The 16,688-nt window shown below is 42.8% G+C and overlaps 1 protein-coding gene across 1 annotated transcript in view; it reads right to left on the reverse strand.

Annotated features, from left to right (window-relative positions):
• ERN1 (endoplasmic reticulum to nucleus signaling 1) overlaps positions 1-16,688 on the reverse strand; it is a 133,275-nt gene that overhangs the window by 24,712 nt on the left and 91,875 nt on the right. The window contains exons 6-10 of the mRNA XM_036755920.1: positions 15,847-15,969; positions 12,629-12,730; positions 9,246-9,507; positions 6,468-6,546; positions 3,451-3,616 (exon numbers count right to left, since the gene is read on the reverse strand). Of these exons, the coding sequence (XP_036611815.1) occupies positions 3,451-3,616; positions 6,468-6,546; positions 9,246-9,507; positions 12,629-12,730; positions 15,847-15,969 (732 nt within the window). The remainder of the gene's footprint in view (positions 1-3,450; positions 3,617-6,467; positions 6,547-9,245; positions 9,508-12,628; positions 12,731-15,846; positions 15,970-16,688) is intronic.

Below are 16,688 nucleotides of genomic sequence, written 5' to 3' on the forward strand. Positions count from 1 at the left end.
ACAAAAATGGTTAAGACCTGCCTTAAACGCTTTTTGACTGATCCTGTAATTTTCTGTAGTAGAGATCTGAATGTCCTGTAACCATATAACAGTGGGTTTGTAAGTGGGCTTTTGTCCACCAGAGGTCAGTATGTGCCTACATAAACTAAAGCAGTGACATCCAAAATCGAAGGAAAGGGGAGGGTTGCATTACCCCAAGTCAGAAAATGGGGGAAAAAAAATGGGTTTCATCTCACCCTGTCTCCCATAGTCAGTCATGGGGATTCTCCCCCACACAACCATATCTATCCTTCCCTTGTGATTACCCAATACTTCCCACTTATCACCCTTGTGAGCACCCAACCTCAGGGCAGTTAAAACCTAAATGTCAGCTATACCAGGTGCCATTTGGAAATTCCTCTCCCCTTCCTTTCCCAGCATGCCCAGTCCCTCCCCCATCACTCCTGGGCAGGTAAGGGCAATGATCAATGAGTAAAAGCCCCCTCCCTCTTCCCATCTTGGGTTGAGTCACACAGGATGAAGAGGCAAGGATGTGTTACAATCTATAGAGTAGATCTCATTACGTGGTCTTTCCTCCCCAAACCCACCCCTCTCTCAAACATCCCCATTTCTGCTGGGGGCACCGCCACCTTTCCAGATAAGAATCCCAGTGCCTTCCTTGTTTCCTCACTTTCACTGACCTCACATATCCACACAGCTGCCAAGTCTCCCACTTTCTAACACCCCTCACATCCAGCCCCTTCCATCTACTCACAGAGCTACAGCCCTGGTTGCCTGGACTATTGCAATGCGTTGGCTGATCCCCCATGCCTAGAATGCTCTGTCCCCTCCCATCTGCCTCCTGGCTGACCTAAATTCCATCAAGACTAAGCTTAAATCCCACCTTTGGCAGGAGGATTTTCCCCATCTGTGCCCCCTTCCTCAGTGCCTTTCCTCCACTGTATATCTCGTATGTACAGTTGTTTACATGTTGCCTCTCCCATGATAATGTGTGTTCCATAAGGTAAAGGGCCATGGTTTCACCTTTCTTTCTACCCCCATGCCTGTTGTTATTGTTGTTCAGTGGTGTCTGACTGTTTGTGACCCCATGATCCATACTGTCCGTGGGGTGTTCTTGGCAAAGAGAATGGAGTGGTTTGTCATTTCCTTCTTCAGTGGATTAAGGCAAACAGGGTTAAGTGACTTACCCAGGGTCACACAGCTAGTACGTGTCTGAGGCTAGATTTGAATTCAGTCTTCCTGACTCCAGGCCCAGCGCTCTGTTTCACTGAGACACCTAGCTGCCTCCGAGGCAAACAGAGGTTAAATGACTTGCCCAGGTTCACAAAGCTCACGAGTGTCTGTGGTCACATCTGAACTCAGGTCTTCCTGATTCCAGGTCTAGCGTTCTATCCACTGAGCCATCATCTAGCTGCCTCCAGGACCTTGAACATAGTAAGTTCTGAATATTAAATGCTTGTTGACTTACTAATTAGCCCTCCTGCCTCAAGTCCCTTCCAACTCCAATCCATCCTCTATACCCCTACCAAATTTTTCTTAAGTGTAGATTTAGCCATGCCACATAGTTTCTCCTCCCTACTCCTCCGAAATAAAATTCCCCCCTACCTTTGGTATCAAATACATCCTTCTCTGTTTGACATTTAAAGCTCTTTGCTATCTGACACCAACTTATTTTCCCAGACTTATTACACAGGGTGTCCCAAAAGTCTTAGTGCAGCCTTTTAGCTTATTAAAACTTAAACTGCTCTAAGACTTTTGGGACACCCTGTATTTTACTCCCTTTCCATTATGGTCTATGGTAAAGCCAAGCTGATTTTGTACTGATCCACAAACTCATATAAAAACACAACTAAATATCCAAACATGACCAGAGATTTAATATATGATAACATCCAGAAAGCAGTGGATTCATATTGAAAAGTTGTCAGACTTAAAAGGTGAGACGATACATTTTTGCTCTTTTTTTTTTTTTTTGCATTGTGTATAGTGCAAAATGCTGTGACTTGGTGAAAAGCTGCTGTGTTCGCTGGCCTTTGTGACCAATTATTTGGTATATTTGGTTATTATATTGTGACCAATTGTTTGATTATTATATTATATAACTTTCAATAAAAAATTACCTTAAAAAAAGACATTTACTTGCTTGGCTAGCTATGCTAATCAAATTAATAAAATAATTGGTTACTAAAAAACAATTATCATTTACAATTCTGTCCAATCCTTCAACACATACACATTTTCCAAAAATAGTAAAGTGCATTCAAGAACAATAAAGATTTTTTTTACCTGTTGATAAATGCAATTTTAAATAACTAAAAATCTTATTTCTAGACTGGAGTAAAATATTCTCATTTTAATATATGCTTTATAAGGTACACAACAGATTAATGTAACACTTTATGTAAATATTTGCAAATGTGTGTGTAGAGATAGATAGAGATAAATGAATAGAGGAGAGACAAACAGATGACAGAAAGATAGATATGGATAGTGAGATATAGATGACAGATGGGCAATAGAAAGAAAGGCAAAAAGAAGAAAAAAGGGAGAGATGGACAGATTTGGATAGCTAGATGGACAGATAGGTACAAATGACCAATAGACAGAAATAGATAATAGATATAAAGATATGAAGGAAAAAAGTAGGTTGGATAGGTAGATGGATAGCTAGGTATAGATGCTAGAAAGAGACATAGATAGGGATAGAGACAGAGGTAATAGACAATAAATAAAAAGATAAAGAATAAAAGAAAGTTGGACAGACAGGATAGATAGGTATAGATGATAGATAGATGACAGAAATATATATAGATAGGTAGAGAGAGAGAGATGGATAGAGATGATAGACAGTGGAAAGATACAGAGGTTGATAGATAGATTGAAAGACATATAGGCAAACAGAGACATATAGGTGATAGATAATAGATAAAAAGATAATTTTCAAAAGAATATCAGATAGATGGGTATGGATGACAGAGAGATGATGGATAGAAAGATAGATTATAGATAGGTACATAGATAGAGATGATAGATACTAGAAAGATAGATAGATTCCATGGATAGACTGTAGACAGATAGATAGATGGATAGATAGATAGCTACAGATGAGAGACAACAGATAAAAAGATAAAGAAAAACCAAGACAGTTGGATAGATAGGCAATAGACAGAAATATAGATATAGATAGGTAGATAAATAGACAGATAGATAGATATATAGATAGATAGAAAGGTAGATCGATAGATAGATATGGATAGGGATGCCTATAGATAATAGATAGACAATAAAAAGATAGATTGAAAGATAGACCGATAACTATAGATGATAGACAGGCAGGCAGACAGACATACAGACAGAAGATGGGAAAGTACTTCAATGTTTTTGGCTGATGAAATGTGCAATCTTAACAAGTTTGGAGACCACCAATCTAAGTAATGGCCTCTTTCCTACCTATGAGAAGCCAATAATTGGTCCAGTAGTTGAGTTTATTTTTTCCTTTGATTCCAAAATCAATGTTCAGGTCTACGCTGGGGGTGATCACACATTCTTCATTACTTTTGATTGTGACGCCATCTGTCTGGGGGCCTTCTAGTTGGGGAAAGGCACTGCCTCGAGGCTGTGAAGGGAGGAGAGGAGCAGGAGGTGAGTCTTGGGGAACAGCAGCGCAGAACCCACAAGGAACCCACAAGGTATGGGAGTTAATTGTCGAACTATCACCTCTCTAAGCCCTGAGGGAACTGAAAGGCATACAGTGGAGGGTAAAGGATCCTGGACTTGGAACCAGAAGAGTCCTAGGGTTCTGGGTTTGAATCCTAGCTCTGCAAATCACGTACCCCTCCGAGCCTTGGTTTTCTCATCTGTACAGCATTTCCACTACCTACCTTCCTAGGACTGTTGAGAGTCAAATGCTATTATCACCTCTTTCAACAGCTGATATATTTGGCATGTATAGAGTACAGAGGATCACAGACCTGGAATGGGAGCAGACCTTAGAGGTCATCTAGTCCAACACCCTCATTTTACAAGGGAAGAAACCAAGACCCAAGGAACATAAGTGACTTCTCCAAGGTCCCAAAGGCAATAAGCATCAGACACGAAATTTGAACCCAGATCTTCTGACTCTATAGCCGGTGGTCTTTCTCATTATGGTCTGTAAAGCCCCTAACAGACCTCCCTTTTATTTGATCATTACAACAACCCTAAGAGGTAATGTCTATACTACCTGTTTTATAGCTGGGGAACTAAGTCTCAGAGAGGTAAAGTGATTTTTGGCTTTTGGTCTCACAGCAAATAATAAGTGTCAGAGGTGGGATTCAAACCCGGGATTTCCCTGACTTCAGGCCCAGAGCTCTTTCTCCTACATCATACAGCTTCTTACATATACAGCATACGACATATTTGTTGAGTTGTTTCAGTCATGTCCAACTCTTCCTGACCCCATTTGGGGTTTTCTTGGCAAAGATACTGGACTGGGTTTGCCATTTCCTTCTCCAGCTCATTTCACAAATGAGGAAACTGAGGCAAACAAGGTTAAGTGACTTGCCAAAGGTCATGCAGCCAGTAAGTGTCTGAGGCAAGATTTGAACTCAGGGAAATGAGTCTTCCTGACTTCAGGCCCTGCGATGGCACCACCTAATTTCCCAGCACACTACATATACACATGTGAAAGCTGGTGCTCTATCTACATGCATTGACACAACTTGAACACTAAGGTCAAGAGCTCCAAGACTCAGGATGAAAAAAACCTCTTCCTTCAGTAGGTTGTACTGTTTGCACCAGAACAAACCTATCAAATGAGAACATATTTATAAAGTACTTAGCACAATGCCTGGCATGCAGTAGGTGCTTAATAAATGCTTGCTCCTCCCCTCCTCCCTCCCCATCATACATAGACAAGCAGGCCAGCCTGGAGACCAAACCTCTTGAAGAAAAGCTCCAGAGGCAGTGTTATAAATGCTGGTAGTTAATAAATGGCACAGCGAATAGAGTGCTAGGCTTACAAGTCAGGAAGACCTGAGTTCAAATCTTGCCTTGGCAACATACTAGCTGTATGACCCTGCTGAAGTCATTTAATTTACCTTGGCTTCAGTTTTCACAACCATAAAATGAGAGTGGGGGTGGGGTTTGGATTTGAAGGCCTTTACAATCCCTCCTGATTAAATCTATAATCCTTTACCTGCAAAAACTGTACTAATAGTAGTAATGGCAGACTTCATACAATGCTTTAATGTATTTTACATATATCATATCATTTGTTTCAGGTACGCATCCCTATGTAAAATGCACTGAACTTTTCCAATTTTCTACATCTTGCTAGCAAAAGTAATAACTCTTAAGGGGCAGCTAGATGGCTAAATGGATAGAGTGCCAGCCCTAGAGTCAGGAGGATCTGAGTTCAATTACGGCCTAAGATACTTACTAGTTGTGTGACCTTGGGCAAGTCACTTAACCCCTGATGGCCTCCAATAAAAAAAAAAGGACGTAATAACTTTTATGACAAGCTGACATCATGAACTAAATGCACTGAACTCTAGCCTAGTTGGGGATCTGGGTGCTCTGGTTAACTGAGAGTTGCCACACACTGGTTAATGAAGATTAACAATTATTATTTATATAATATGATATATTAATTAATTATTAACATGAAGATTATTAATCCTCAAAGAATTACAGTCCAATCAAACAGGCAACACTAAAGCTACACTGGCCACATTTAATCTTTCATGAGCTGCACCGCTGGCCTAGTGGAATAATGCCCAGCTTCTGTCCTTGGTGCTCCTGCCTTGCTCTGGGTTCTTGGGCAAATCACTACCTTTCTGGGCCTCAGTTTTTTTTATCTGAAAGAAAAAAAAAAGACAGGAGATGTTCTAAAGAGGATTCATGCTTCCTGTGGGGGTGGGCCGGATAATCTCTGAGCTCAATGGATCTCTTCCCAATCTTCCTTCAAGCTCAGATACAATTCTCTTCTATTTAAAAGGCACGTCAGTATCCTGTATTGGTCCAGGGCGCTGCTGTTAGAAAATGATATACCTCATGCAATATTGATGATAAAGTGTAGGACACTGGGCTGAACCGGGCATATCCTGAGTTCGAATCTTGCCTAAGATGTTTACTAACTGGGCAAGTCACGTAACCCTGTTTGCCTCAGTTTCCTCATCTGTAAAATGAGCTGGAGAAGGAAATGGCAAAACACTACAGTATCTCTGCCAAGAAAACCCCAAATGGGGTCACAGAGAGTTAAATGTGACTAAAACAACTCAACACAACAATAACAAACCTTGTAAGGATCAAATGAGATAACTGTAAAGCGCTTGGGACAGTGCCTGAAACACTGTACACACTATGTAAGTGTTGGCTTATAATTATGATGCCTTTGAGTAGGTGCTGTACTTGGAACCTTGGTGGGATAGGGAGACCCAGCGTCAAAAAAAAAAAAAAAGTCAGGAGGAATGAAATGCTGGACTCACCACAATAGCAACTCCTTCATGGACCATTGATGGGGAGGCATACAGGCTGGTGGAATATCTCCCAACATAGAGGGTGGGCCTAAGGGAAAAGAAGGGACAGAGGACAGAAGGCAGAAATATTAGGCATCTCTAAATCACAGGCGTCAAGCACGTGGCCTCCAGGCCGTGTGAGGCCTGCAGCACTCTTGAGTGTGGTCTGACCCAGATTAAAATGCCGTTCCTATCTGATTTTAGTGTGTTGATGTACTAATAAAAAGCCAGCTAGATGGCACAGTGGATAAGAGTGTCAGGCCTTTAGTCAGGAAGATCCATCTTCTTGAGTTCAACGGAGTCAGACCCTTACTAGCTAGCTGCGTGACCCTGGCCAAGTCACTTAGCCTTGTTTGCCTCAGTTTCATCGTCTGTAAAATGAGCTAGAGAAGCGAAATGGTAAATGACCCCGGTATCTTTGCCAACAAAACCCCAAAAGAAGGTACAAAGAGTCAGATGCTACTGAAAAGGAACTAAACAAGAACACTAATAAAAAAAAAGAAGTATGTGAACATGTGGTTTTGTAAGTCAATACGCGGCCCTCAGAGATCCTTACGTATTTTGTTTCTCCTGTTTCTATTTGAATTTGACATCACCACTCTCAAAGATTCATTTGCTAGATAAACCATGAATGGGTTTATTTGTGGGGAGAAAAAGAATGTTAATGGAAGAAACATCATTTCCTCCAAAACACAGTTTCTTTTTTTTTTTTTAAGAGGCAATCAAGGTTAAGTGACTTGCCCAAGGTCACACAGCTAATAAGAGTCTGAGGTCAGGTTTGGACTCAGGTCCTCCTGACTCCAAGGCCGGTACTCTATCCACTGTACTGCCTAGCTGGCTGACATTCCACTTTTAACATGAAATGCACATTGCCTGACACAGAGTAGGCACTTAATAAGTGTTTTTTGAATTGAATTGAGGATGTGCCAGGCACTAGAGATAAAATTAAGCATCCCCGCCCTCAGGAAGCTTATACATTACAGTAGGGGGAAAACAGAGAGAGGGTCAATACAATAGATAGGGACAGGTTTTATTAGTATAGGGTGGGTTGAGGAGCCTCTCCCTCCCAAGGAAGTCGACACCTTCTCTGTAACTGGCAGTCTTGGAGACTCGTCTAGAGCACCGAGAAGCTGAAATGATTTACCCAGGACCGCATGGAACCACACTTTGATGGGTCTCCCAATGCAACACATATACAAAGGAAATTCAGTGTTTGGTGAGGGGTGGGAGGGAGACAGTCAGCAAATGCGGCAGTTTAACTAGAATGGATGAAAAGGGAGTGATCGTGAGGTCAGTCTGGATAGAGAGTGCGGAGTCAGACACTAAGGGACTGTGAATCTCTCCCTCCCTCGCTGTTTGACCCTGGACAAATCCATCTCACTTTTCTGGGCCCCTCGCCTGAGATAATCACACCTGGCTAGCTAAATCACAGGGACATTTCTGGGGCGTGTGCTTTGGAAAGCACCCCCTCTCAGACGGGTGGTGGGGAGTCATGAGTAGAAAGGAGAGAAGGAGCAGACTTGCAGAGCTCATGGCAAGATAGCCATCAGTATGGGCCTGTACCGGGGCCTCGCAAGGTGGGGTCTGGAAAGTGGGAGAGGCAAAAGCCAAGTGGTGGGGTGGAGCGGAGGGGTCCGGCACTATGGCAGTGTGGGTGGAGTTATTCAGCTACCCCGAGGAGCAGAGTGGCCTCGTGGAGTCAGTCAGGTCGTCTGAGCTTGAGTCTTGTTTCCGCCATCAAGTATCTGGGAGACATCCTCTCTAGGCCCATAAAACACTTTACAATCTCCTTATTTGGGTGGGCTTACTTCCCTCCCCACTGGTAGTTGCCAAGCTAGTTGAAAGCAGTAGAAATTTTTTTTTAATATATAAAATTTAAAAGTAGCCAAAAGAACAGAGGATTTGAGAGTCAAAAGATCTGAGTTCAAGTTCCAGTTCTGCTACTTAATGAGTGACCTAGGCATGTCACTTAACTTGACTCTGGGCCTCAGTTACTTTGCTTGTAAAACAGAGGTAAGAAGACTTGTACTGGCCCTTCTCACAAGGCGTTGCTGTGAGGAAATTCAACCTGAAAATAGCAGGGCAATAAGGGTCTGGCTCCAAAGTTTCCTCATGCAGATGACAGTGAATGGAGAGAATGCTGGAGCTGGAGTTGGAGTCAGAAGACCTGAGTTCCAATCTGGCCTCAGACATCCAGTTGTGTGACTTTGGGCAAGTCACTTAACACCTGCTGTCTCAGTTTCCTCACCTGAAAAACATAATAGCACCTACCTCCCAGGGTTGTCATGAAGAGGAATGAGACAATAATCTCTGGCACACAGTAAGCACTATATAAATGTTTGTTGGTCAGTCGTTTTTTTGGTCGTGTCCGACTCTTCATGACCCCATGTGGGGTTTTCTTGGCAAAGATACTGGAGCGGTTTGCCATTTCCTTCTCCAGCTCATTTTACAGAGGAGGAAACTGAGGCAAACAGGGTGAAGTGACTTGCCCAGGGTCACACAGCTAGTAAGTGTCTGAAGTCAGATTTGAGCGCAGGTCTTTCTGACTCCAGGTCTGGTACTCTACATCTAATGTAATGTAAGGTAATAAAACAGTATGAAGTATTTAATATATCGCTTCATTAAATGCTAATATAAATGCTAGCTATCATCATCATCAATCATCATCACCATCATCATCTCCCAGCAGAGAAAATCTGACCGTAAACCCCAAACCTCCCGAGCTCCCGACCTCCTACCCTGACTCACGTCAGTTTGCTCTTGGTCTCGGTCTCCTTTGGGAAGGGGTATTTCCACTTGGTGATACGCCCCACCTCTCCAGACATGAAGGTCAGATAGCGCAGCGTCTCCACCCCGACGTTGGTGTGCATCACCTTCTGCAGACCCTCCCGGTGCCAGATGTAGAAGGCCACCACCGGCGAGGCGTAATTCTGAATCCACAGGACATCTCCAGACTCGCTGTCCACGGTCACCACCAGCCCGTCCCCATTGGACACGAAGTGGGACATCTCTGAAGCAGGCAGAAACACATGAAAGCTCACGCAGACTCTCAGGACATCCCAGCACCCGCATCCCGTCCTCATCGGTGGCTACATGATATTAGCCCAGTTGGGAAAAACAAAAGATATGGGGCAGTGGTGAAAAGTGTACTGGGTTTGGAGACAGCAGAGCTGGGGGGCAAAGTCCAGCTCTTCCACTCCCTGCTGAAAGAGGCAGCTAGAAGTGGGTGCAGTGGCTAGAGTACTAGGCCTAGAGTTAGGCACATCTGAGTTTAATCCTATCTCAGACACTTAGTAGCCATTTGATGTCTCTCAGCCTCAGATTACTCACTGTAAAATAGGGTCGGTAAGAGCACCTACCCCACAGGGTTGTTGTAAAGATCAAATGAGATAACACTTAGCACAGTGCCTGGCATAGAGTAGGAGCTTAATAAATGCTTATTTCCTTCCTTCCTTTCCTACTGCCTGTGCTACCTTGGGCAAGCTGCTTAATTTCTCTGGCCCTCTGACTACTTGGCCAATTTTCCAGTTCAATCAATGACATTATGATGCACTGTATTGTAACGTTAGGAATTTTTTTTTAATCTAATCTGATGTGGACATTTTCCCATCTTTCCAGAAAATCATTGATTGGCCTGAGTGCCACCAAGTCCATAAAATTTGGAAAGTTTCATGGTTTTCAGGGGGAAAAAAAAAAACAAGGACTTGAGAAATGCCTGCAAATATGAAACTGAGGAGGTTCCTTCCCAAAGCCAGGTTTCCAGGCAAAATTCTTAATTGCTTTATTCAAAAAGTAAAGGTAGATGTTGAGGAAGAAGGCAACAGGGATGGGGAAGTCTGATCGGTCTTGATTTTTGTGGGCAATTTTTAAAAATTCGGCAAGCAAACTGAAAGGAAGGTAGGACCCATGACAACACGTCTGCCTACAAATAGTGCAGAAGGCAGGGGCTAGACTTAAACATGGAGACATCCCAGAAGTGAGAAGGGAGCCGAGGCTTTTGTGGACCAGAAAACTCAGAGAAACTTTAGGCCCTGTCCGGAATATAAGATAAGAAAACAATGATGATTTTCATTTCTGATTCAACTTAGCCAATAGGAAGAAATATAAGCATACTCTGAATAACACAGCCCCAACCACCCACCCTTTTTTTTCCCATACAATTGCATGGCACTTTTTTTTTCAAAGTCCTTTTTTAAAGTTTAATTTTCTTAAGGAACAAAAATCTATTTTCTTTCCTTCCTACTCCCTGCTCCCCTCCCCTCACTGTTGGGAGGCAAAAACAAAAATAAAACCTGTACAAACAAATATAGTTAAGAAAAACAAATTCTCACACTGGCCATGTCCAAAAAATATGTCTCAATCTGTACCCAGATTCCTTCACCTCTCTGTTAAGAGGTGGGTAGCATGCTTCCTTAATGGTCCTTTGGCACTGCAGTTGGACATAGCATTGATCAGAGTTCTTAAGTCATCACTGTTTTGTAATAAAGCAAATGATAGGCAAAAGTATGGCATCCTGCTGCAATGTCGTTTAACCAACTGCCTACGTGCGACGTTGCATTTCCACAATGCCAATTAATGGTGTTAGTTCAGAGATGTGGGAATGAGTGTATGTCTATGTAGCCATTATCAGGAATGGCAAAGAACTCTGCTCCTTCTTTTGATATCATGTGCTTGGGCATTTTCAGCTCTGGTCAGCTAAGCGTCCTCTCTGACACAGAGCTCCCTCCTTCCCTACCTGAAGTTCTCAATATTCTCCATTTAGCTCCAGGGATTTTCCTCATATAGATTTGTACAATAGCTCTCCTTATTGGAGATTGTTATAGGATCATAAAGCCAGAGCTGGAAGGGGCAATAGAGGCCATCAACTCTAACCCCCTCATTTTACAAATGAGGAAACTGAGGATCAGTGACTTGCCCAGGGTCACACAGCTAGCAAGTGACTGGGGAAGAATTTGAATCTGGGTTTTCTTGACTTCAAGTCCAACACCTGATCCGATTTCCCAACACCAGAGATGTCAAACATAAGGTCCGAGACCCTCCTGGGGCCCACAACACTCCTGAAGGAAGTCTGAATCAGATTAAAATGTAACTGGAAAATATTTAACAAAATAAATAAAAGTACAATAAAACATAGATAGCATCATATTTGGGGGGTGGGGAGGTAATTGGGGTTAAGTGACTTGCCTAGGGTCACACAGCTATGTATCTGAGGCTGAATTTGAACTCAGGTCCTCCAGGGCCAGTGCTCTATCCACTGCACCACCTAGTGCCCCCTGATAGCATCATATTTTAAAATTAAGTCACAATGCAGCCCCCAGGAATCCTTTTGTATGGTTTAGTGACTGCCATTTCTACTTGTTTGTATGGTTTAGTGGTTGCCTGTTCTAACTTGTTTGGCACCACTGTACTACATAAGATTTGGGAGTCTGGGCAAGAAGGGGCTTTGAAAAAAAATCCCATTTCTCAGTATTCAGAAGCTACCTTTCCCTCCTGGATCAAAAAAGAAAGACCAGTACCCCAAGTTCCACTTCTGGCATATCTCTAGCCTATGCTGCTTGACCATCAGCTGTCATCCTCAGCTCTCCCTTCCCAATCTCATCCCAGACCAGAGTATTGGAAAGCCAGGCTCTGATAAGCAAGCTCTCATCTCACCTGCAACCAGCCCTCCTTGCCCATCTCTCAGCCAACTCCACACTACTTCTTTGGCTGAACTCTGGCCTTCATTCTTACCTCCTCTCTAGACACACGCCCAATGAGACCTTGATCTCTACCCCAGGAAGCTAAGCTTACTCAGAACTGAACCTCCAGGTCACTTCACAATCATCTTCACGCCAGGCATACCCCCACAGCCCCTGTTTCCTACCTCCCTTTATGTGTTGTCTTTCCTTCCCCTCCCTACCCCTTACACGGCCTAGAATGTTAAGCTCCTTGAGGGCCAGGATTATCTTGCTTGCTTGTATTCATATGCATAGTTCCTGGCACATTGTAAGCATTTAATAAATTCTGTCTGTCTATGTATCTATGTATCTGTCTATCTTATTATCTATCCATCTAATTATCTCTTATTATCTAATTATCTACCTAATTATCTATCTATTTATCTATCTACCATAGGCTCCTCCAACTCTTACTGTACTCCATGTCTTCTTCTGGTACAGTGGCCGCATAGTCAAAATAGGTAGCATTCCACCGAAGCTCTCGGCTCTTTGTATCATACATGGTGATGGTGTACTCTGGGGAAATAAACATTCATCAGAACCAGAAGAACAGTAAGCAAAATGGCTACAATAATGTAAATGAAAACATTGATTAAAAGACATAAGAATCCAATAACCAATCTGGTTCTAGAAGGCCAAACGATGAACATGCCCCCCTCCTCAAGCTTGCTGTCAGGCACAACTACTGGCTTTGCTTAACTGTTCTTCCTTATTAGAAGAGTTTGGGGATGGGGGGAAGGAAGGAATGATTATCAAGAATCACTGCCATGTTTAAAATAAAAGATATAGCTAAAATGTTTTTTTAATAAATAAAAAGAGATAACCATAAGTTTTATCCTAGATTTAGCAAGCACTTCACAAGAACTGTGATTTTTTTATGTGAATATTCTTTCAATCATCACAGATCAAAATCCCTCCCTCCACACACCTTAGTCGGTATCCTGAGGTGTGGCTAACTTTCTGGCGATGTATGAACCTTTCTGAACTTAACTAGGCTAGTCCTCATATTACAATTGCATAATCTTCCAGTAGGCCTGTACTTTCCAGCTCAGTAAGACCTATCGGGGCTTTACACTCTACCCGCATGACCTTTGAGAACCCAGAGTCACTTCCATCCCACGAGGAAGCATTTGAGAAGAATTTAGTTGCTAACCACCCCCAACAATATTTTCAAAAAAACTATGTAATTTATACTTTGCTGACAGAAGCAAGTCAGTTAGACAGTGCTATTGTAATAGTTGTGATAATTAGATCATGTTATGCCCAAGGGAAATAAGATGAGCCCTAAGGTGTCCATCTCACTGGTTTTAGGGATTAAAATTTAAATGAAAAGTTATAAGTACAATCACAATTGCTCTGAGCCCCCAGTTAGGAAATTCCTAACATTTAGGCTGAAGTTTGACTCTTTGATTTCTATTTCTATCTATCTAATTTCTATTTCTATCTATATTTATATTTCTAATTTACATTTTTATTTATCTCTAAGTCAAACCCTGACCTGTTTGTAGTTCAAGCAATATTCAGGTTTCCAGAAATGTTTGGTTAATGAAGAAGTAGATTATAATATGGTGTCTCTGGTTACATAGGCACTGGGAAGGGAATCTGGATAAAGAGTAGAACTTTTCATTGGAACTTTGCATAAGTATTGAGTAAGTGGGTACAACTGGTAGAATCAGTCTGAATCTTGAGCTCTGAAATACCTAGAGGGTCAATGGCCCTCCTCAAAGTCTTCTCTGCTACAGCTCAGTCTTATCTTTCCTTTCTCTTTAGGTTAGCTGACCCTGGGCTGCTGGTTCTCTTTTTTTTTTTTTCTTAATAGTATTTTATTTTGTAAAGGGCTGCTGGCTCTTAAAAGTTTTATATGACCTCATTCCTTCCTGTCAGTGTGTAGTTAAGAGATGGCTCCTTCTCCTCCTTTTTTTATAGAAGCTCCACAGGGTGTGAGCAAAATTCTCACGCAATGGCTTTGATTGATTCTGAATGAGGTACACGGGCCCTGTTCATACTCAGTCCCAACGGACTGATTCAATCAAGGAGTCTTCTACCAGAACAAAGGTAGTTATTTTTAAGTGGGGTGGGATAATCAATGGAACTCCACCCTTACCATCTCACTTCACAGTTCCATCTATGGACATGGATGGATATCTGCATACCTAATCCAGCTAGGGATCATTTCTAGGGAGCTTGCTTACTCCTGCTTCTGGGGTCCACCAAAAATGATTATGGGCCAGGAGAGGTTTAACTGAGTTGAGTTGCCGCTGGGAGTTTACTAAGAGTTCACTGATACACAGCTCTATTTCTCAGATATTCAGAGCAAAGGTCATGGCCCTGCCCTAGCAGGTTTAGCTAGAGGAATGTGGAAGAGGGATGGAGAAGGAGAATAAGAAAACATAAATAGCTCTCCACATAAAAAAAAAAATATCCCAAAACTATGGCTTAAGATCACCCTTTATGGGGATAGGGTGGGATGCAGGTGTGATTTTTATCAGTATGAGGTATCACTAGTGTGGAAACTTGCTCTATGAATGCAGATCATCAGCTTCTTCTGTTACCAAGGATAACTGAGAAGTTAAGTGACCTGCCTGTGGTCACACAGCTCATATGTCAGATACAGGACCTGAACCCAGGTCTTTCCGACTAAAAGGTTGGCCACCTCTCCACTACACAGCTCTGATTCTCAAGATTCATCGCTGGTGGGACAGCTAGGTGGCAGGACCTGAGTTCAAATCTGACCTTAGACACTTAGTAGCTGTGTGACCCTGGGCAACTCACTTAACCTTATTGCCTTTTAAAAAAAATCAATCTTTAGTTCATAGATTTAGAGATGGAAGCACCCTTAGATGACTTTTGACCTTTAACCTCCTTATTTTGCAGGTGAGAAAACTGAGGTCCCAAAAAGTAGTCCAATGTCACAGCCATTAAGTGGCAGAGGCAGGATTTTGAACCATGTCCTCCAAATCCATTGTTCTTTCCACTAACACCTCTTAGCCAAGGCTCCCACAAATCTCCTAATGCCCCTCAAATCCAGCTCACCTGCCTGGTTGTCTTGCCTTAGCCATGAAAACTGTCTTCATGAGAAGCTGCAAATTTTAAGGTATCATTGTGTTACAAAAGTCCACCCCCCAATCAAAAACAATCGGGAATATGTGAGGAATTATATAAGGCCACATAAATGTTCCCCCCTTGGGTATGATCAATGTGCTCAAGTGAAGACCTCACTCCCCAAATACGCTCCAAAGAATATAATCAACTTCTACACGTCACAAAGTTAGCTCATGCCTTCCTACGAAAAAGCAAGAACAAGTCTCCTCGATCCCTGACACACCTAAAATGTTCTTATCTGGCTGCAAGTGACACAGTGGGTGGAGTGCTGGGCCTGCAGGTAGGAAGACCTCATTTCAAATCCAGCCTCAGACACTTAGTAGTTTTGTTTCATTGGGCAAGTCACTTAACCTGTTTGCCTCAGTTTCCTCAGTGGCAAAATGAGGATAAGAAGAACATCCATCTCACAGGCTTGCTGTGAGACTCAAATAATATTGGTAAAGCACTTAGCGCAGTGTCTGGTGCACAGGAGGCGCTGTAGAAATACCAGCTGCTTATCGTCATCATGACTAATTATTTATCTTTATTACCTGTTCGTCCGAGATACAGAAGAGAGGTGGATGGACAGAGGCTTTCTGCAAATGCGGAGGACAAAGTCTGCTGCTTCTCTCCAGTCATAAGGTCAACGACGTACCAAATATCCTGCTTTTTACCTGAAAGGACACAGAGGCAGAGACCCGCAGTTAAAAGAAACCACCGCCCTGCGTGCGCCCTGGGAGCACATCCCAAGTCAGAGGACCCAAGTTTCCCTGAGGCCTGGGAGCCTTCATTCACTCTCCTGAGGCCATGTTTTTGTGCAGGGACTCTTGGCTGATCCCCAGTCATCACCACTCCACAGGAGGGTGACTGGCCAAAGCTCACAGGAGTAGGGAAACATCTGAGGGTGGCTGTCACTGTTTCCCACCTGGCTACACTCCTCTGCATTATGCCCAGGAACCTCTTCATCCTCAAAGATCACTTTAGCTCTGTGTCATCACTAACCTCTATCCCTGAGATCCTTCCCTTTGAATGAAGGATGGAGGATTCCTTCCAAAATTTCCATTTAAGGAGGGTGCCCAGGCCAGCAATCTCTTCATCTCCAACCTGGCTGCAGTTCTTCTCTGTCATCCCACCCCTACCTCCCTCCTGCTGGGTATCTTCTCTTTCCTCATTCACCCACTTTTCAGCTTCTTTTTGAATGTTGTCTTTCCCCATTAGAGTGTAACCTCCTCAAGGGCAGGGACTATCTTTTGTCTTTGTATTTTCAGCACTTAACACAATGCCTGGCATGTAGTAGGTGCTTAATAAGTGTTCACTGACTGACTCACAATTTTGAGTGTGCCTGCCTTGGTCTACAATGGGTGACTTTTTTCCAATGAACTCTGAGATACAA

The sequence above is a fragment of the Trichosurus vulpecula genome, chromosome 4 (genome assembly GCF_011100635.1).
Source record: "Trichosurus vulpecula isolate mTriVul1 chromosome 4, mTriVul1.pri, whole genome shotgun sequence".
In the NCBI taxonomy this organism is placed as follows: Eukaryota; Metazoa; Chordata; class Mammalia; order Diprotodontia; family Phalangeridae; genus Trichosurus; species Trichosurus vulpecula.